This window comes from Podarcis tiliguerta, assembly GCF_965153285.1.
Source record: "Podarcis tiliguerta genome assembly, chromosome: 9".
NCBI lineage: Eukaryota > Metazoa > Chordata > Lepidosauria > Squamata > Lacertidae > Podarcis > Podarcis tiliguerta.
The window spans coordinates 70052669-70072824 of record NC_139542.1 but is presented as its reverse complement, the minus strand read 5'-3'; the positions used below and the strand labels follow the sequence as shown (position 1 = coordinate 70072824).

Below are 20156 nucleotides of genomic sequence, written 5' to 3'. Positions count from 1 at the left end.
GCCACTGTATTCTGCTCTGGTCAGACCTCACCTGGAGTACTGTGTCCAGTTCTGGGTACCACAGTTCAAGAAGGACACTGACAAACTGGAACGTGTCCAGAGGAGGGCAACCAAAATGGTCAAAGGCCTGGAAACAATGCCTTATGAGGAATGGCTAAGGGAGCTGGGCATGTTTAGCCTGGAGAAGAGGAGGTTAAGGGGTGATATGATAGCCATGTTCAAATATATAAAAGGATGTCACATAGAGGAGGGAGAAAGGTTGTTTTCTGCTGCTCCAGAGAAGCGGACACGGAGCAATGGATCCAAACTACAAGAAAGAAGATTCCACCTAAACATTAGGAAGAACTTCCTGACAGTAAGAGCTGTTTGACAGTGGAATTTGCTGCCAAGGAGTGTGGTGGAGTCTCCTTCTTTGGAGGTCTTTAAGCAGAGGCTTGACAACCATATGTCAGGAGTGCTCTGATGGTGTTTCCTGCTTGGCAGGGGGTTGGACTCGATGGCCCTTGTGGTCTCTTCCAACTCTATGATTCTATGATCTGTGGAACTATTTATGCAATAGATAAATAGAGGGAAAAGTAGCCCATAGAGAAACTTGGAAACTTGGGTTCCCTGAGCCAAGGCAATCCAACTTTTCATGCGAAGTGGGCCACACGAATACAGTGGCACCTCGGGTTAAGTACTTAATTCGTTCCAGAGGTCCGTTCTTAACCTGAAGCACCGCTTTAGCTAATGGGGCCTCTTGCTGCCGCCTGAGCATGATTTCTGTTCTCATCCTGAAGCAAAGTTCTTAACCCGAGGTACTGTTTCTGGGTTAGCGGAGTCTGTAACCTGAAGCGTCTGTAACCCGAGGTACCACTGTACTTGGACACGGAACTTGTGAGTTGTACACTGCATTGTCACGCAGGAGGAGGCAGAGAGAAAGGCCAAAATTTGACGTCCTTGCGCTGCCTTCCCCAAACCAGCTAAGCAAGGACACAAGACCTACCCACCCGGGAAGAATGGCAGATGAAGTTGATAGACTACATGGAACTGGCGGAAATGACTGGCAGAATCCGAGACCAGGGAGAGGAGTCGGTGGAAGAAGACTGGAAAAAGTTTAAAGATTATTTACAGAAATACTGTAAAATTAATGAATGTTAAAATGTTGGAATGAAGTTATATGGCTTTAGTAGAAATGCTATAAGGATTTAAGTATAAATAGATTAATGGAATTTTAAAAGTAAAATAAGGTTAGAATGTGTTAAGATAAGTATTTGACAGATAACAGAGGAAGATGGAAAGGAATTGCTGAAACATTTGACAGAAGTGGAATACAAAAAGGGAGGTGTGAGGAGGTCGGTGAAATAAGTGAATGAAATATGATACTGAAATTGTTTGAGTGTTTTAAATTGTTTTGTTTGGTTTTCTTTAGTTTAATGTGTTTAGTGTTATGTAGTGTCTTTATATTGTATTGTATTGGGTTTTTTTCCTGTTTTTGTTTGGTTTTGTAATGTTTTATATGTTCAAAAAGCAATAAATATTATTTAAAAAAACAAACAAACAAACCAGCTAAGCAAGGCGCCAGGCTTTAGGGAGGAGAGCAAGTTTCTTACACTTGATTGTAAAAAAAACCTCAAAGTGGTTTACAAAAAGAAGATACCTGCTACTTGTGAATGGATGGTACACATTTGGCTCAATGAGGATGATTGGCTCGCAGTAAGAAACAAGTAGGAGCAAAGGAAGTTGCCTTAAATGGAGTCAGGGTTGGTCCACTCGTACCATTGACACTGTGTGGCTGTGGCTCTCCAGGGTTTCAGAGGGTGGCTGCATTGTTCTTCCTAGCCCCCCCCCCCAGATGCTCAGGGTTAAAACGGGGGGCCTTCTGTGGGCAAAGGTGAGGCTCCAACGCCAGGCTATGGTTAATAATAATAATGGGATTTCTTATCCACCATATGGTCGCAAGGCAGGTTACAGTAAGTTCAAAATATCAGAACAATTTAAGGGGCCATTGGTTTCCCCTCTCCCTCCAAGCAGGGGATTAGAAGAACAAGGACCCAGTCAGAATCGGTGCCTAACTTATCTTCTGGATCGGGCCCCGCCTGCTCTTAACCATGGCCAACCAGGCGCCCACGATGGGAAGCCCACCACCAGGAGCTGAGCACACGGGCAGCCCTCTCCCCTCCAGTGGTTCCCAGCAACTGGTACTGGGAAGCAAAGGGTTGCCCTTTTGGCTAGTAGCCTTCTATTGCCTTCTCCTCCGTGACCTTGTCTGATCTTTTCACGCCGCCACCGCACACCTCCAGTGGCAGCGAGTTCCATAGACTCTGCAGGATGAAGAAGTTTCCCCAGCTTTCCTCGAACTTGGGTACCCCCAGGTGTTGTTGTTGTTGTTGTTTAGTCATGTCCGCCTCTTCGTGACTCCATGGACCAGAGCACGTCAGGCACTCCTATCTTCCACTGCCTCCCGGAGTTTGGTCAATCTCATGCTGGTAGCTTCGAGAACACTATCCAACCATCTCGTCCTCTGTCGTCCCCTTCTCCTTGTGCCCTCCGTCTTTCCCAACATCAGGGTCTTTTCCAGGGAGTCTTCTCTTCTCATGAGGTGGCCAAAGTACTGGAGCCTCAGCTTCAGGATCTGTCCTTCCAGTGAGCACTCAGGGCTGATTTTCTTCAGAATGGATAGGTTTGATCTTCTTGCAGTCCATGGGACTCTCAAGAGTCTCCTCCAACACCATAATTCAAAAACATCAATTCTTCGGCGATCAGCCTTCTTTATGGTCCAGCTCTCACTTCCATACATCACTACCAGGAAAACCATAGCTTACCCCAGGTGTTGCTGGACTACAACTCCCATCATCCCTAGCAACCAGGACCAGCGTCAGGGATGATGGGAGGCGTAGTCCAACACCACCGGAGGGCACGCAAATTCGAGATCAGAGCCGGGCGCGCCCCAGCTCTAATCGGATTCTGTCCTGGCACGGATCCTCCCCTGCGTGGGCGTGGAAGCGCGCGCGCCCTCCCCTCCGAGACTTGCAAGCGCAGCCTCCGCGCGACAAGGGACAAGCGACGCGCCTCTCCGCCTGCCGAGGGGCGCTTCTTGCGCGGATTCCCTCGTGGGTCGGAGCCGGGCTCCAGGCAGCTGCGCCCTCGGAGGGAAAGGGAGAGGCGGCTCAAAGCGCCCGGGCGCTGCGCCCGTGGAACTGGCTCGGCGCTGCGGTTACGCAACCAGCCGTTCGGGCTGGTTCGAGGAGAAGCCGCGAAGGTAGCCTCTGGGCATACGCAGAGCGCCTTTCCCTGCGCTCCTCCTGGAAGCCATCTCCGGCGCTGCCATCTCCTGTCCACGCGTTATAGGTTTATTTTTAAGATTTTATTGAAAGTTGGCAACGGCAGAGGACTCAAGGAAAGCCCAAATAGACGCCGCGACCCGTGGAGAGGGAGACCTGGGCGTCCCTGTTGGTGGTACAGAAGATTTTTAAAAAACCACCAAACAGCACAGAATTCTCCAGGGTCCTCCCAGGCAACGCATCACCGTAAGTGGATCTCTTTTTTTGCAGAACCCCTCCAGAGTTCTATACCGCATTTCTATGCTGGCCATTTCCTCAATTAATTTCATTTATTTACTGCGTTTCTATCCCGCTTTTTTCTCCGAGGAGCTCCATGTGCTGTGTTTGGTTTCCTCCTTCTTTGCTTAATGCCCAGACTGAGAGGCAGCCAGCAGCCCCAGGTGAGACTGATGGCTGAGTGGCCCCTTCCCAGACCCCCGCCTACCGCCTGTCATCTCTGCTAGACCTCCATTTCCAACCTCTGATTTCAGTCCTTTAATGGTTTACTGTTTCTTCCCTTCTGCGACTTCAATCTCTGACTTCCTGTTTGCATTTGTTTACTTTTCGCTGTTTTATAACTGCATATTTTAATGGATGTTCGTTATTCTTCTATCACCTTGGAATCTCACCTGTTTGGATCAGGGCCAGGGAACCTTTTCCAGCCCAGGGCCTTGCAGAGCCAGGCAGGTAGATAATGTGCCCCCCCCCTTTTTTTTACCCTGGGGATAAGTCTTATAAGTAAGTGTATAACTAATTTTCACAAAAGTTATGCTGACAAATAACATTATTTCAAGGCTTGAACCGTATCTGCATATAAAGACAACATGGAAAATATAAATATGCTGACCCTTTGGAATCAAGTGCCCCATATGGCCCCCACTCCCTCTGTCTGGGCCTGTGGGGGCCACATTCCCTTCTCAGCCTTTGGGGGGGTGTGCATGCCAGTGGTGGGCGGGGCCAGAGGCAGAAGTGGGTGGAGCAACAGCTTTCCTTTTGCTTTGGTGCAGCAGGGCAAGTCTCTACACATTCTAGGCAAGCAGGAGAATTGAAGGACACATTTCAGCCAGGTAAAAGCACTCCTGGAGGGTGCAAAGTGGGGCCAGTGAGGACTCTGGCCTGGGAAGAGTCCTGTGGGCCATACAGTGGTACCTCGGGTTACAGACGCTTCAGGTTACATACGCTTCAGGTTACAGACTCCGCTAACCCAGAAATAGTACCTCAGGTTAAGAACTTTGCTTCAGGATGAGAACAGAAATTGTGCTCCAGCTGCGCAGCAGCAGCGGGAGGCCCCATTAGCTAAAGTGGTGCTTCAGGTTAAGAACAGTTTCAGGTTAAGAACGGACCTCCGGAACGAATTAAGTACTTAACCCGAGGTACCACTGTATACAGGACGCGGGTGGCGCTGTGGTGTTAAAGCCTCAGCACCTAGGACTTGCCAATCGTAAGGTCGGCGGTTCGAATCCCCGCAGCGGGGTGCGCTCCCGCTGTTCGGTCCCAGCGCCTGCCAACCTAGCAGTTCGAAAGCACCCCTGGGGGCAAGTAGATAAATAGGGACCGCTTACTAGCGGGAAGGTAAACGGCGTTTCTGTGTGCGGCTCTGGCTCGCCAGAGCAGCGATGTCACGCTGGCCACGTGACCCGGAAGTGTCTTCGGACAGCACTGGCCCCCGGCCTCTTTGAGTGAGATGGGCGCACAACCCTAGAGTCTGTCAAGACTGGCCCGTATTGGCAGGGGTACCTTTACCTTTACCACTGTATACAGATACCTGGAGGGCTGCATTGGGACCCCAGGTGTGAGGCTCTCCACCCTTCTCTTTAAGAAACATTTTTAAAACTCACCTTTTCCCTCTTGCTCCTTCAGCCGTGTCTCCTATCTCAGCTCCTCCACGTCTTTAGGATGCCGGAAGGTCCAGAATTGTTCCTAAACAGCCGGTACATCAACGAGGAGTGCAGGGGTCTCGTTTTCTCAGGTAAAGTGGAGAAGTCAGAAGTGAGCAAGAATCCAGAGGTGCCCTTTGAGAGCGACAGGTACCTGATCTCGGCCGTGTCGAGGGGCAAGGAACTGAAACTCACCCTCACGCCACTCAAACAGGAGAGCCCCGCTCCTTCCAAAAGGCGGGCGTCCGCAGCCCGAGGAAAGCAGGCAGCTCAAGAGCCAATGGATATCATCTTCCGTTTTGGTATGTCTGGCAACTTCAAATTTGTCCCCGTGTCCGAGATGCCAAAGCATGCGCACCTGCGCTTCTACACCCGAGGAAGCCCGCCCCGTGCCCTCTGCTTCGTGGACTTCCGCCGATTTGGCCGGTGGGAGGTGAGCAGTTCCTGGCAGGTGGACCGAGGGCCCTGTGTGATGCTGGAGTATGAGAAGTTCAGGTGAGGATCGCCCATACCGGCTGGCCCAAGGCGCTTTGCCACCTGAGGCGGAGCAGCAAACAGTGTCCCCCGCCCCCCCCCCCCAAGTGGCATAATATCTGGGGCTGGTAAAGTTGTTTTGGCCCCTCAATTTGGGTGAATTTCCCACCTCCTCTGCTGCCCCTTTCGTCACAGCCACACTCATTCATTTATTTATTTTTTAATTTATTTTTTATTGACTTGAGAAAATTATTGGTGGTTCAGTGGTAGAATTCTCGCCTGCCCCCCTCATTCATTTATGAAAGCAACTGGCTTCCTCCTGACATCTTGGGAAAAGAAAAGACCCTTCAAAAATGGGAGATGGCCTTATTCTGACTTTATTTATTTATACCCCACCTTTTCCCCAACAGGAACTCGATAAAAACAGATAAAATAGGAGCAGCTGAAAACATTGGGGGGGACGGAACAAACCTGTGGTTATTTTAAAAAAAACACACGCAATGAAATAGTAATAGGATTAAAATATATTTGTATATAAAAGATCTCCATATTTCTAGGTGGGGCCTGGATCAGATAGATTCGATTTGATTGGTGTGGGAAACAGCAGGCTCTGACTGGTGATTGGCTGGGGAAATGAATGGCTCTGATTTAGCCCTTAGGCCTCGCTGTGAAGGCTCTTTGCCTATGTGGAAAACAGGCTTTACTTCATACTGCTTCTGTCCCCATAGCTGTTATTCTGGCCCAGGGTCACCCAGCAAGCTTCATAGCTGAGTGACGATTTGAACCCTGGTCTCCAACACTCTAACCACTATGTCACACTGCCATTTAGTCTCCAGCATGCGTTTGTGCAAAGCTTTAGACTCCTGTTAAGCCCAGGGCTTGGGGGGCCTCACACCAAATGCAGCCCCCTCTTCACCTGGTCCTTGGGACTCTTGTCAAATCATGCCCCTCTCGCTAGGCTTCCCTTCTCAGCAACCTCTTTGAGACCTTTGGCCAGGCTGGAATGTGCCCTTGAACTGGGATAACGCCTCTTGCTTGCCAGGCCACTTTTGCCCCCCTTTGCCCCCAACCCCCCGGTAGGTTGTGATGAGTGACTGTGGCCCTTGGGATAAAAAAGACTGATGCTAAGCAGCCCTTTTAACAAGCCCTCCTCTGTTGCAGGGAAAATGTGCTGAGGAACCTCTCGGACAAGGCTTTTGACAAGCCCATCTGTGAGGCTCTGCTAAACCAGAAGTTTTTCAACGGTGTTGGCAATTATCTCCGGGCTGAGATTCTGTACAGGTGAGCAGGTGTCTGACTCTCGCTTGTGCCCGGAGGAGCAGAGTCTGCCAGGCTGGGAACATTCCCTTTTTTTTTAAAATAATATTTTATTAAGGTTTTCCATAACATCACACACACAAAAAAAGAAAAATACAAAAATAATAAAAGAAAACCAATTAAAAACAATTCAATTTTTCATAACATATCTTGCATTTGCTTGTTTCCCGGACCTCTCCACACCTCCCCTCTTTGTATTCCAATTCAATTTATTTGTTCAGCAAATCCTTTCCCTCTTTACTTTTATCCTTATCTTGGTCTTAACATATTATAGCTTTAACTTTTCACCTGTTAACATTCCATTTTTGCATATTCTTTCATAACATTATTGCTAAAAACCCCTTAACCTCAATCCAACATCATTCTAACATTCATTAATTTTGCAATATTTCTGTAAATAGTCTTTAAATTTCTTCCAATCTTCTTCCACCAACTCTTCTCCCTGGTCTCGGATTCTGCTGGTCATTTCCGCCAATTCCATATAGTCCATCACCTTCATCTGCCATTCTTCCAGAGTGGGTAATTCTTGTGTCTTCCAATACTTTGCAATGAGTACTCTTGCTGCTGTTGTGGCATACATAAAGAAAGTTCTGTCCTTCTTTAGCACCAATTGGCCAACCATGCCCAGGAGAAAGGCCTCTGGTTTCTTCAGGAAGGTATATTTAAATACCTTTTTCATTTCATTATATATCATCTCCCAAAAAGCCTTAATCCTTGGGCACGTCCACCAAAGGTGAAAGAATGTACCTTCAGTTTCTTTACATTTCCAACATTTATTATCGGGCAAATGATAGATTTTTGCAAGCTTGACTGGTGTCATGTACCACCTGTATATCATTTTCATAATATTCTCTCTTAAGGCATTACATGCCGTAAACTTCATACCTGTGGTCCATAACTGTTCAGGCTGGGAACATTCCTGCCCAGGTCGCTCTGGTCCTGGAAACGTCTGTAATCGTGGGCACAAGCGATGACTCCTCTTCTGTGGTGTCCTCCTCCTTGTGCAACTCCGTCCCCGTGAAGCTGCACATGACCTCTATGCTGCAAAATTGAAGCAGATATTCTTTTATGTATTTATTTATTTTTATTAAAGATTTTCTTGTTTTACAGAAGTAAGTGTAATGTCTCTCGTATTTTTTCCATGTAACATTTTTACAAATCCGTTTCATTTGTTGAGACATTAGGGGGAGAGGGGGAAAAAAGGGGGTTGGAGGGAGGGAAGATGGGTGGGGTTGGGGTTGGGTGGAGATGTTTCTATTATGCTTAATGTATGCAGGGTTTGGTGTCAGCGTTGCTTGTGCTGTTCACTTGTGATCCTTTGGTGGTGAGAGAGGTTGGGGTTGGCCATGGGTGTGGTTGTTTGTTTGTGATTGGCTGTGGTGATCTTTGTTTTCGTGTGTGAGTGGGGTGGGTGGGTGTTTTGGATCAGGTTAGCCATATTGATTTGTATGCTGTTGGTGGATTATTGTCATTGTCCTGTTGGGCTGTGTATGTGATGAAGGGGAGCCATACCGGGGTGAAGGCGTCTTCTTCTGTTTGTCCCCGTGTCAGTTTCAGTTTATTGGTTAATATTTCTAGTAGGGCTGTTTCCCATACTATTTGGTACCATTGGTCCATGCTTACTCCTGACAGGTCTCTCCAGTGTCTGGTTATGGTGTTTCTGGCTGCTGAAAGTAGGTGGGTTATGAATTCTTTGTGGTGTAAATGGGCATTGTTGTCTTGGAAGATGTTTAGTAGGGCCAATATTGGGGTGATGTCTAATACTTGCTTAGTTATTTTACATATTTCTCATGTGGCTGTTGTCCAGAATAGTTGGATTTTGGAGCACTCCCACCACATGTGGAGGTATGTGCCTGTGGAGGTGCACCCTCTCCAGCATTTTGGTGAGGTTCCTGGGCATATTAGCGCTAGTTTCCTTGGTGTTAGGTACCACCTGTAGGTGAGTTTCAGAGTGAGTTCTTTTCTTTTCGTTGATATGGATTTAAAGGGGGGTTTAGACCACATTCTGGTCCATTGAGTGGGGTGAATCTCATAGCCTATGTCATTCTCCCATTGTTTTTTGATTGTGTCTAGGGCGTTTGTGGGATTTTGGAGTAGTATTTTGTATATTGTGGATACCATCCCTTTTCTTTAACCATCAAGGCCTTTTAAGGAGCTGTCCTCAAAGGGAGAGTTTTTGAGTTCTGACATTGCTGTCGTGTCATGTTTTTCACTAGCCTTTTGAAAAGTGCTTTTTGAAAAATTGCTGCAATTGGGGCTTACTTTAACGGTTGTTAATTACGTTGTGTTTGATATCGTGAGCTGTCTTGGGTGGGTTGTGCTCAGGTAGGCAGCGTATAATGCAAAATTTAACCTGTTTTTAGTTTATTAAGACTTTTCGCAAGTCTTAAATTGTTAATTCTTATTGGTAACTTCATTGTTGTATTTTTCTTGTAAACCGTTTTTGAGGCTTTTTAAAAATCAAATTTTATGAAATTTGCACAGTGTCACTGAAATTTCACCATTCCAACTCTTTGGCAGTCATTTGAAATCATTCCTGTGGCCTCTTCCAGGTTGAAAATCCCTCCCTTTGAGAAGGCACGGACTGTTCTGGAGGACCTGAAGCCCCAGGAACAGGTGAGAGGACGCGAGCAGGAGACCGCTGGATCAGACCGCAGGTCCAGTTAGCACCCTGCTTCCTGACTACAGGCTTCCTATTTGCAAGGAGGGAGTTTTCTTGCTCTGTTACTCAACCTTTCTCATTCCATCATGTGGAAGAGGTCACTGTCCTTCTGCTTTTAGGTCTTTGGGTGTCACTGGACCACAGCTCCTATCGGTTCCAGCTGCCTCAGCCAATGGCTGGGGAACTGGGAGCCGCACCTCCAAAAGGATGTTGTAGAGTTGGGTAAGATTCAGAAAAGGGGGGCCAAAATGATTGGGGGTGGGGTGGGGGTGGAGTGACACTCCTACGAATGACGTTCGCAATGTTTGGGACTTTTTAGTTTAGAGAAAAGGCAAGGAAGAGGCAACAAGATAAGACATTTATAAAATTAAGCACAGCATGGGGAATAATAATAATAATAATAATAATAATAATTTATTTATGCCCCACCCATCTGGTTGGGTTTCCCCAGCCACTCTGGGCGGCTTCCAACAGAACACTAAAATACAAAAACCTATTAAACATTAAAAGCTTCCCTAAACAGGGCTGCCTTCATCTGGTGGGAGGGCGTTCCACAGGGTGGGTGCCACTACCGAGAAGGCCCTCTGCCTGGTTCCCTGTAACTTGGCTTCTCGTAGCGAGGGAACCACCAGAAGGCCCTCGGCGCTGGACCTCAGTGTCCGGGCTGAACGATGGGGTGGAGATGCTCCTTCAGGTATTCTGGGCTGAGGCCATTTAGGGCTTTAAAGGTCAGCACCAACACTTTGAGATGTGCTCGGAAACATACTGGGAGCCAATGTAGGTCTTTCAAGACCGTAGTTATGTGGTCTCAGTGGCCGCTCCCAGTCACCAGTCTAGCTGCCGCATTCTGGATTAATTGCAGTTTCCAGGTCACCTTCAAAGGTAGCCCCACATAGAGCACATTGCATAGTCCAAGCGGGAGATAACCAGAGCATGCACCACTCTGGCGAGACAGTCTGCGGGCAGGTAGGGTCTTAGCCTGCGTACCAGGTGGAGCTGGTAGACAGCTGCCCTGGGCACAGAATTGACCTGCGCCTCCATCGACAGCTGTGAGTCCAGAATGACTGTAATGAGCATAGAAACATTTTTCTCCATTTCTTGTAACACTAGAATTCATGGACATCCAACGAAACTGATTTGGGACAGTTAATATAAAGTACTTTTTCACATGGTGCATAGTTGAATTATGAAACTGTCTCCTAGATGGCTTTGAAAGAGGATTAGATAAAGAGAGAGCTATTGAAGGCTACTGTTAATTCTAGATACCAGTGGCTGTAAGCCACAGGAGTTCAGGGAGAGGGGCCTTGTGTTCAGGTTCTGCTTGCGGGTTTCCCAGAGGCATCTGGTTGGCCGCAGTGAGAACAGGATGCTGGACTATATCCGCCATTGGCCTGGTCTAGCAGGCTGTGCGCATGTTCCCACGCCCTTCTTCAGTGTGCATGCTTGCAGGGAGAAACCCTTTGTGTGCATAGTGATACCACCTGGAATTGTGATCATGCAAGGCTCAAAACATTGTGGAAACCTTGGCTGCATCTCTGCAGATGTTTCCATGGACATGAGGGGGCCAGACTATCTGGCATGCAAGGTGTGGGGATGTGGGGCAAAGCTACTTGGCGTAGCCTCACTCACGCATTCAGCTTACTCACGAGAATAGCTTCTCTTTTTTTTATTTACTTATTCAGAGCCGCTTGTGCCAGGCTCCTCAGTCAAAAAGGCTCCCAGAGCAGCTTACAATCTAAAACACACACACACAAGGGAAAAGGAACAAGGAGGGAAGAGGAAAATCAAAACCCAAACTCAGACACCAATTTCTAAACAGTACAGTCATACCTCATGTTACGTTTGCTTCATGTTACGTTCTTTCAGGTTACGTCCCACGGCGACCCGGAAGTACCGGAAAGGGTTACTTCTGGGTTTCGCCGCTCACGCATGCGCAGATACGGCGCTTTAGGTTGCGCTTTTTTCATGTTGCGAACGGGCCTCCAGAACAGATCCCGTTCGCAAGCAGAGGTACCACTGTAGTTCTTCTCATGAGCGACTGGCACAGTTCAGGGGCAGGAGGTGCCCGATGGAGCTGGGCCTCCAGCAAAGCTGATGACATGAGCCTTCTGCTTCCTGTCTGCCCTTCTGAGGTCGCCTGGTGGGATGCCTGGCTCCAGGGGACAGCTGGGGGGAGAGGAAGCCTGATGGTACTGACGTGCCACAGCAGCACCAATGGAGGGAGCGCTGCTTCCCAGCACTCCCACTGAGTTTTACTTTTAGCACATTAGTCTTTTTTAAATAATATTTTTATTAAGGTTTTTACATAAAAAGAAAAAACAACAGAAAAATACAAAAATACAAAACGACAAAAACAACAACACAAAAAACAAAAAAAAACCACAAATAAAAACAATTCCATTATCATAATATTCCTTGCGTTTACTTATTTCCCAGACTTCCCCACACCTCCCCTCACTGTATTCCAGTTCATATATTTAATCAGCAAATCCCTTCCCTCTATCTTAACTTAATCTTTATCTTAATCTTAATATCTTAATATATCTTGGTCTTTCTTAATATCTTAATATATTAAGCCTTTTAATTTTACACCTTTTAACCTTCGAATTTTCTATACTCCTTCACCACTTTGTTGCTAATAACCTTTTACGTTCAATCCGATGTCATTCTAACATTCATTAATCTTATAATATTTCTGTAAATAGTCTTTAAATTTCTTCCAGTCTTCTTCCACCGTCTCTTCTCCCTGGTCTCTGATTCTGCCAGTCATTTCTGCCAATTCCATGTAGTCCATCATAGTCTTTGGCTGTATGGGAAGCACCTGAGTTGGGTCCTCTTTGCTCGGCCTTCCTTGACTGCTGGCCTTCCCCTTGCAGGCACCTGGACTAACCTCTAGAAAAAAGGTGAAGCCAAAACAGGAGAACCCTGACCTACTGGAGCTCTGTCACCTGGTGCCCATGGAGGTTGTGAATCTGGGTAAGGACCAGGTTGAGGACAACCCAAAATGACCACCCCCCCCCCCATATTCTGTGTATCATTCAAGAGCTGCAAAAGTGTGTAGGTTTGAGGGGGATGGATGGGTGGATTTTTATTTCATAAAATTTATACACACTGCTTGATTTTTTTAAAAAAGCATCTAAGTGGATTTGCAAGGTTGGAGTGAAATTCGAGGAGGGGTGGAGGCAAACTTTGCTACCCTTCAACTTGTTGCTTCTCCTCCCAAGTAAATAGGTACTAGTGGTACCTTGACTAAAGTCCAGTCTATTATAAGTCCGTTTTGGACTAAGTCCAAATTGCAACCCAGAAATGAGTGCTCTGGGTGCAACACAGAGATGATATTTGGAGGATTTGTTTTTTGCTATTTTTTTGCGTTTTGGTATGCCTGGCTTTTTCGGTTTTTTGACTGTGACTGTGGCTTGTGACTTGCTTTTGTGACTGTGCGGAACCCAGTTCAGCTACTGGTTGATTGTGGTGTGACTGCAGAAATGGATAAAAGCCCCCCATCCAAACAATGACTATCATCGGTGCACGTAAGAAAAGAAATAAATGTTAATTCTTTTCATCTACAATTCTGTCTTATTTATTTTATGGTACAGTAACATTGATTATTGCCTTCATTTTATGGATCAATGGTCTTGTTAGACAGTAAAATTCGTGTTAAATTGCTGTTTAAGGGGGTGTTTTTCATTGTCTAGAACGGATAAATCCGTTTTCAATTTCTTTCTATGGCAAAGCACACCTTGTTTTAGGTCCGCTTTGTTTTAAGACCGGATTACAGTCTTAAACCAAGATACTACTGTACAGGGTTACTGTGTACAGCTTGATAGGGTGGGAACGCAGTTCTGCATTGACATTTCTCCTTGCCTTCTTCCCAATAGGTGGCAAAGGCTATGATCCCGTTAGGACGTCTGATTACAGCATGTTCCTGGAGTGGACTCAGTGCTATTTCGTCCCAGGCATGCAGACCCTGCGCGATGCCAACGGCAGGACCGTCTGGTTCCAGGTAGGAGCCTGAGGGAAGGACACCAGTTGCTTTCCTGGGGGTCGGGTCCTGCAGTGTGCTGGCCCCTCTTCCTTCAAGGTTGGAGAACAGGTGGCCCTCTGTGAGCATTTCAAAATGTCATGGTCTGTAAATCTTGGCATCTGGAAAACAGCGTGAAATAACCTGAGGGTTAAACCACAGAGCCTAGGGCTTGCCGATCAGAAGGTCGGCGGTTTGAATCCTCGCGAAGGGGTGAGCTCCTGTTGCTCGGTCCCTGCTCCTGCCAACCTAGCAGTTTGAAAGCACGTCCAAGTGCAAGTACAGTGGTACCTCGGGTTACATACACTTCAGGTTATATACGCTTCAAGTTACAGACTCCGCTAGCCCAGGAATAGCACCTCGGGTTAAGGACTTTGCTTCAGGATGAGAACAGAAATCATGCTCTGGCGGTGCAGCAGCTGCAGGAGGCCCCATTAGCTAAAGTGGTGCTTCAGGTTAAGAACAGTTTCAGGTTAAGAACGGACCTCTGGAACGAATTAAGTACTTAACCTGAGGTACCACTGTAGATAAATAGGTACTGCCCTGGTGGGAAGGTAAATGGCGTTTCCATGCGCTGCTCTGGTTCGCCAGAAGCGGCTTAGTCATGCTGGCCACATGACCCGGAAGCTGTACGCCGGCTCCCTCAGCCAATAAAGCGAGATGAGCGCCACAACCCCAGAGTCGGTCACGACTGGACCTAATGGTCAGGGGTCCCTTTACCTATTTGTTTGTATCTTATGTTCCCAGCACCAAAACTCAAGATGAGGTTTTTGTTTTTTGTACTGATTACATTCTGGGCCATCTTCTTCCCTTGCAGGGCAATCCTGGACCGATGGCCCCAAAAGGTGAGTATCAGGGGGACCTTGGATCGCCTGTCAGTGATTTCTCCTGGATACCAATACATTGGGTTGTGAAGGGAGCAAATAGTTTTTGATCCAGCCTCTCACACTGCTTGTTAAGTAAAGATTTAGGCTTTTAAACAGGGAGAATCCTTGCTCTTCCTTGAGAAATTCTTTCAGCTTAATATACCCTGATGTGCCTACAAAACAAGGCCAACTTCTACAGCGCTTGATTGGGAGATGTAGGTTGGTTTGTTGTTGTTTAGTCGTTCAGTCGTGTCCGCCTCTTCATGACCCCCTGGACCAGAGCACACCAGGCCCTCCTGTCTTCCATCGCCTCCCGCAGTTTAGTCAAACTCATGCTGGTAGCTTCGAGAACACTGTCCAACCATCTCGTCCTCTGTCGTCCCCTTCTCCTTGTGCCCTCCATCTTTCCCAACATCAGGGTCTTTTCCAGGGAGTCTTCTCTTCTCATGAGGAGGCCAAAGTATTGAAGTCTCAGCTTCAGGATCTGTCCTTCCAGTGAGCACTCAGGGCTGATTTCCTTCAGAATGGAGAGGTTTGATCTTCTTGCAGTCCATGAGACTCTCAGGCGTTTCCTCCAGCACCATAATTCAAAAGCGTCAATTCTTCGGCGATCAGCCTTCTTTATGGTCCAGCTCTCACTTCCATACATCACTACTGGGAAAACCATAGCTTTTTACTATACGGACCTTTGTTGGCAAGGTTGGTTGCTCAAAGGCAAAAAGTGGTAGGTTGTGGAGGTGCTACTCAGAGTAGACACATTGCTGTTAATATTTGTTGTATTGATATCCCATCTTCTCCGTGCAGCTCAAGGTGACTTACATGGCTCCCCACCCCCCATCTAAGTTAATCCCTACAATCCAGTTTAGGCTGGAAGTGAATGACTGCCCCAAACCACTACAAACCCAGTGGTGGTGGACAAAGTGGTGGATTCGAACTCTGGTCTCCCAAGCCCTAGTATGACACTCTAACCAACTACACCACCAGTGGTGAAACATAGGCATGACTAACATAGGGTTGTTAGTTTTTATGGGTCTACTCTCTACTTAGGTAAAGGGACCCCTGACCATTAGGTACAGTCACGGATGACTCTGAGGTTGTGGCGCTCATCTCGCTTTATTGGCCAAGGGAGCCGGCGTGCAGCTTCCGGGTCATGTGGCCAGCATGACTAAGCCGCTTCTGGCAAACCAGAGCAGCACATGGAAACGCTGTTTACCTTCCCACCGGAGTGGTACCTATTTATCTACTTGCACTTGACGTGCTTTCAAACTGCTAGGTTGGCAGGAGCAAGGACCGAGCAACGGGAGCTCACCCCGTTGCGGGGATTCGAACCTTCGACCTTCTGATCAGCAAGTCTTAGGCTCTGTGGTTTAACCCACAGTGCCACCCGCGTCCCTACTCTTTACTTAGTTGACTACAAACCCCAAACTGCACTAAGGATCTTTGGAAGAAGCATAGCTGAGTTGCAGGGCCCTTAATTTGAATGCAGAAGGTCACAGGTTCAATCCCAGGTCTCTCTAGGTAGAAGGATCAGATATGCATAGACTCATCTCTGTGCTTAAGACACCAGAGAGCCGCTACCAGTCGGCAAATGAGGCAGCTTTCTCTCCTCTTCTATGATTTTGGATGCAACAGAGACATTTTAAGATAATGCTGGCAAAACTGGGACTGCACCTTCTGCTTTGTTTTGCAGGAGGAAAGCCACGCAAGAGACGGTTGCAGGTAAAACCTGATCCTGATACCTCAAGCTCCAAGGTAAGGCAGCTCATTTAAAAAAAATATATATAATTTTTTAATTGATTTTCCAATATTGTTCCAATAACAGCCTCATTATAACAATGCCACATTTATCCAATTAAAACAGTTATTAAAACCAATTACAGTGGTGCCTCGCAAGACGAAAAGAATCCGTTCTGTGAGTCTCTTCGTCTAGCGTTTTTTTCGTCTTGCGAAGCAACCCCATTAGCGGATTAGCGCTATTAGCGGCTATTAAAGGCTTAAGGGATTAGCGGATTAGCTGCTAAAAGGCTATTAGCAGCTTAGTGCCTTAGAAAAAGGGGGTGGGGAGCGAAAAAAAATCACAGGAACTCGCAAGACATTTTCGTCTTGCGAAGCAAGCCCATAGGAAATTCTTCTGCGAAGCACCTCCAAAACGGAAAACCCTTTCATCTAGCGGGTTTTCCGTCTTGCGAGGCATTCGTCTTGCGGGGCACCACTGTATTTATATACTAAATTAGACAATTCAGGTAAAGTGACTTCCTCACATTGTAAGGGTTCCTCTTTGGTTTTTTTTAAATTTTCTACGTTCCAAAATCTTAATAATTTCAATTACATTCCCTTCAAGATAGTAATCCCTTATACAACAACTACAATCTTTTGGTTTCAATTGGTGTTAAGTGAGGTACTCAGTCTGTAATCATTGTTCTTTCCTACATGTAGTAATTTTCCCATGATATTGTCCCAAGCATATATAGTGTTGTGTTCATCAGTCTTCCAACTGTTGATATTTCCCCTCATGACTCGGGGGAAGCAGTTGTCTCACAGTTTTCCAAAAGCCTCTGTGTCACTTTGTCCTGTGATTCAAGAGTTTGTTAGAGACCCCTCTGTTCTAACAAATAAACTGTCCTCGCCATTTTTTTTCAGCCTAGGGAGAGCGCTCTGATTCCAAACTGCAAATGATTAATAGGAAAACCTCTGACCTTGCAGCTGGCAGACTCCTTTCCTCCTTTCAGCTGAAAAAAATATTGTCCATTATCTTTCCAGTTAGATTACATTCCAAATTGTCGTAGTTTCCTTTGAAAAATAGCAGAGCACGGTGGTGGTTTCGTTCTGTATTCCTTCCTCCTCTTTCCATTCCATTCGCCTCACACATGCAGTTCCAGTTTGATGTTAAATTTCATTTTATTAATCCAGTTTCTCCCAACCTCACTTTTTATAGTGCCTTTGCCTGCCCTCGCATTCCACAGGGAAGCAAGAGAGGAATTCAAAGAATGAGTTTCCCCCATCGTTCTTTGTTTATCTCCGTCTGTCTCTGTGATTCCTGCATTGTGGGGTTTGAGACCTTCAACCTCTACAGTTCCATTATTCTATCTCACAGGTGCACACTTGAATTGTGGAGGTGAAATTCAGCTCTGCTTTGTCTCTCCTAGGTCACAAAACTGGAGACTGTGGCCAGTAGTCCTCAGAAAGATGTTGTGGGAACAAGGAAGTCTGGAAGGAAGAAAGGGAAGAGAATTGTCCCCAAAACAGAGGACCACACTATGGTTAAGGAAGCCAAGGTACCAAATGCCAGAACTCGGAGAAAGGTTTCTGCCTTGCAGCAATCTCCAGCACCAGATTCTGTGGCTGAATCCCAAAAGAGGCGAGGATCAACCCGGAAAACTAGGGGTAAGAAGAGATGTGATCTGGCTTCAGAGTTTGGAAGCGGGGCACAGAAGGTGGAAATGATTATTGGATTTTGAAAAGCTGCTATCACTGGATCAAATTCATCAGTTTTGCTGAATCAAATAATTTATATTGGATTTTTAAGAAACGTACAACTAATGGTTACCAAGTTGAACTGCACTGTGTTATCATCTTCCTTAGTAGGTTGGGCAAACCACTCTTTTGAATAATGCTTTTTATAGGGTGGGGTACAGCACTGGGGTAGGGACGCGGGTGGCGCTGTGGGTAAAAGCCTCAGCACCTAGGGCTTGCCGATTGAAAGGTCGGTGGTTCGAATCCCCGCGGCGGGGTGCGCTCCCGTTGTTCGGTCCCAGCGCCTGCCAACCTAGCAGTTCGAAAGCACCCCTAAGTGCAAGTAGATAAATACGGACCGCTTTATAGCGGGAAGGTAAACGGCGTTTCCGTGTGCAGCTCTGGCTCGCCAGAGCAGCGATGTCACGCTGGCCACGTGACCCGGAAGTGTCTGCAGACAGCGCTGGCCCCCGGCCTCTTGAGTGAGATGGGCGCACAACCCTAGAGTCTGGCAAGACTGGCCCTTACGGGCAGGGTACAGCACTGGGATGGTTCTATGGAACTGGGTGGGCGGGCGGAGTGGGGCCCCCAAAGGTTTGGTAACCACTGGCCTAGACCTTGCTGGGTGCCAGCGACCATCATTCCCGCCCATTTGCAATGCCTGATGGGCACTGGGCAGCGCAGAGTTGGAACTATGGAACTCACTCCCACAGGAGGCAGTGATGGGCACCGACCTAGATGGCAGCTTTAAAAGAGGATTGGACAAATTCATAGAGGAGAATTTGTGCAAGATGGCTCTGCTCTGCCTCCATGGCCAGAGGCAGCAAGGCTTCTGAATACCAGTTGCTGGAAACCACTATAAGGCTCTTGTGCTCAGCTTGTTTGTGGGTTTCCCATTGGGGCTTCTGGTTGGCCACTGTGAGACCAGGATGCTGGACTAGATGAGTCATTGGCATGATCCAGCAGGGGGGTTCTTAAGTTTGTATGGGACTGCAGGTTCCCACTCCCTGAACACCCACATGTCTGGCCTGCAAGCCATCTAACTAACTGCTATTCCTTTTCAGGTACTGCTGTGGTTTCCACAAGACCCAGGCAGGTGAAGGCACAGTAACATTCCTGATGGGGAACATCCTCCTCCCTTTCTCAGCCATGTGCTGCTGAGGCAAAAGGGGGTATAAACTCCTGGACGATGCTCACATAGCTGCCTTATGTTGGTTTCTGGATCCTGGCCTGGCAACAGGCAACACTGTGGGAATTATCTGCTTTGTCACTTAGGTGCTTTTTCAAGTCCTGCTAGGAACATATAGCAGAGCTACTATGAGGCCTTTTATACACTGATTTGCTTTCTGGAAATGCCACTGTAGATTCAGGCCACGGTCTCAGCCCCGATTCCAAACAGCGAGTAGGCTTCGCGTATGCCACCGCTGGAGGAGATCTTTCTGCTCTGGGTGTCGAAACTTGTGTTAAAGAGAGGGTTCTCATAATACAATGGAACCTCTGTTTGCGACCATAATCCGTTCTGGAGGTCTGTCCAGAGTTCGAAACAGGTCGCTGGGAGAGGCGCCGTTGTGTGCAGGCGGCGATTGCCCACTTCTGCACATGCATGAACAGCGATTGCTGCTCCTGCGCATGTGCGAATGGCAGCCAACCCGCTGGTTACTTCCGGGTTTGCCGCAGTCACGACTTGGAACGACCGTGAGAAGAGGCGGTGGTAAGTTGAGGTTCAACTGTATATTCACAACAGAGGAATGACATAGCTCAGCCTCCTCCAGTCTGGGAGCTGTTGCAGGGGCTTCTGGTAGGGGAAATCTAGCGCAACTCATCAGCAGATCGTTTTTGCTTGGTTTTGGGTATAATTGCACTGTTGTATAATCCGCAAGAAGAATCCACAAGCTGATGGCATTAGCTCCAGCTCTTCCGAGACCTGGACTCTTGGCGCTGCAATTTTAGGTGAAATGAGTCTTGCCCTGTTGCTTCCTGAAAAGAGATGTCAGGGGTTCTACCTCCTGAACAGAGTGAGGGCCTGGTATACACCTGTGCATTTAAGGTGCAGGTTGTTCAATGCAACTAGCAGGGGACTGCAGCGGGAATGAAGTTTAAGCCGTTCCAGTTTCCCCCAGAGCAAATGACACCTTCATACTACTTGCATTAAAAACAACACCACTGACACATTTAACATCATGT

The 20156-nt window shown here is 47.3% G+C and overlaps 1 protein-coding gene and 1 long non-coding RNA gene across 2 annotated transcripts; both read left to right on the top strand.

Annotated features, from left to right (window-relative positions):
* Positions 1 to 2109: 2109 nt before the first annotated feature.
* On the top strand, positions 2110 to 18525 carry NEIL1 (nei like DNA glycosylase 1). The gene is made up of 11 exons (XM_083398915.1): positions 2110 to 2354; positions 2810 to 3509; positions 5163 to 5674; positions 6815 to 6934; positions 9523 to 9586; positions 12509 to 12608; positions 13511 to 13635; positions 14471 to 14498; positions 16210 to 16271; positions 17666 to 18148; positions 18507 to 18525. The coding sequence occupies exons 3-10, from the start codon at positions 5199 to 5201 to the stop codon at positions 17975 to 17977; spliced, it is 1287 nt and encodes a 428-aa protein (XP_083255041.1). The 5' UTR covers positions 2110 to 2354; positions 2810 to 3509; positions 5163 to 5198; the 3' UTR covers positions 17978 to 18148; positions 18507 to 18525.
* On the top strand, positions 14515 to 15966 carry LOC310657840. Its single transcript, XR_014501962.1, has 3 exons — positions 14515 to 14738; positions 15219 to 15566; positions 15927 to 15966. It is a non-coding gene; the product is annotated as an uncharacterized lncRNA (long non-coding RNA).
* Positions 18526 to 20156: the final 1631 nt, after the last annotated feature.

Bases quoted from the DNA above. Each gene is read 5' to 3' on its own strand.
- NEIL1 (XM_083398915.1), top strand. From the start codon at position 5,199: ATGCCGGAAGGTCCAGAATTGTTCCTAAACAGCCGGTACATCAACGAG. The intron at 5,675-6,814 runs GTGAGGATCGCC...CCTCTGTTGCAG, and splicing joins CTGGAGTATGAGAAGTTCAG to GGAAAATGTGCTGAGGAACC. The intron at 6,935-9,522 runs GTGAGCAGGTGT...GGCCTCTTCCAG, and splicing joins CGGGCTGAGATTCTGTACAG to GTTGAAAATCCCTCCCTTTG.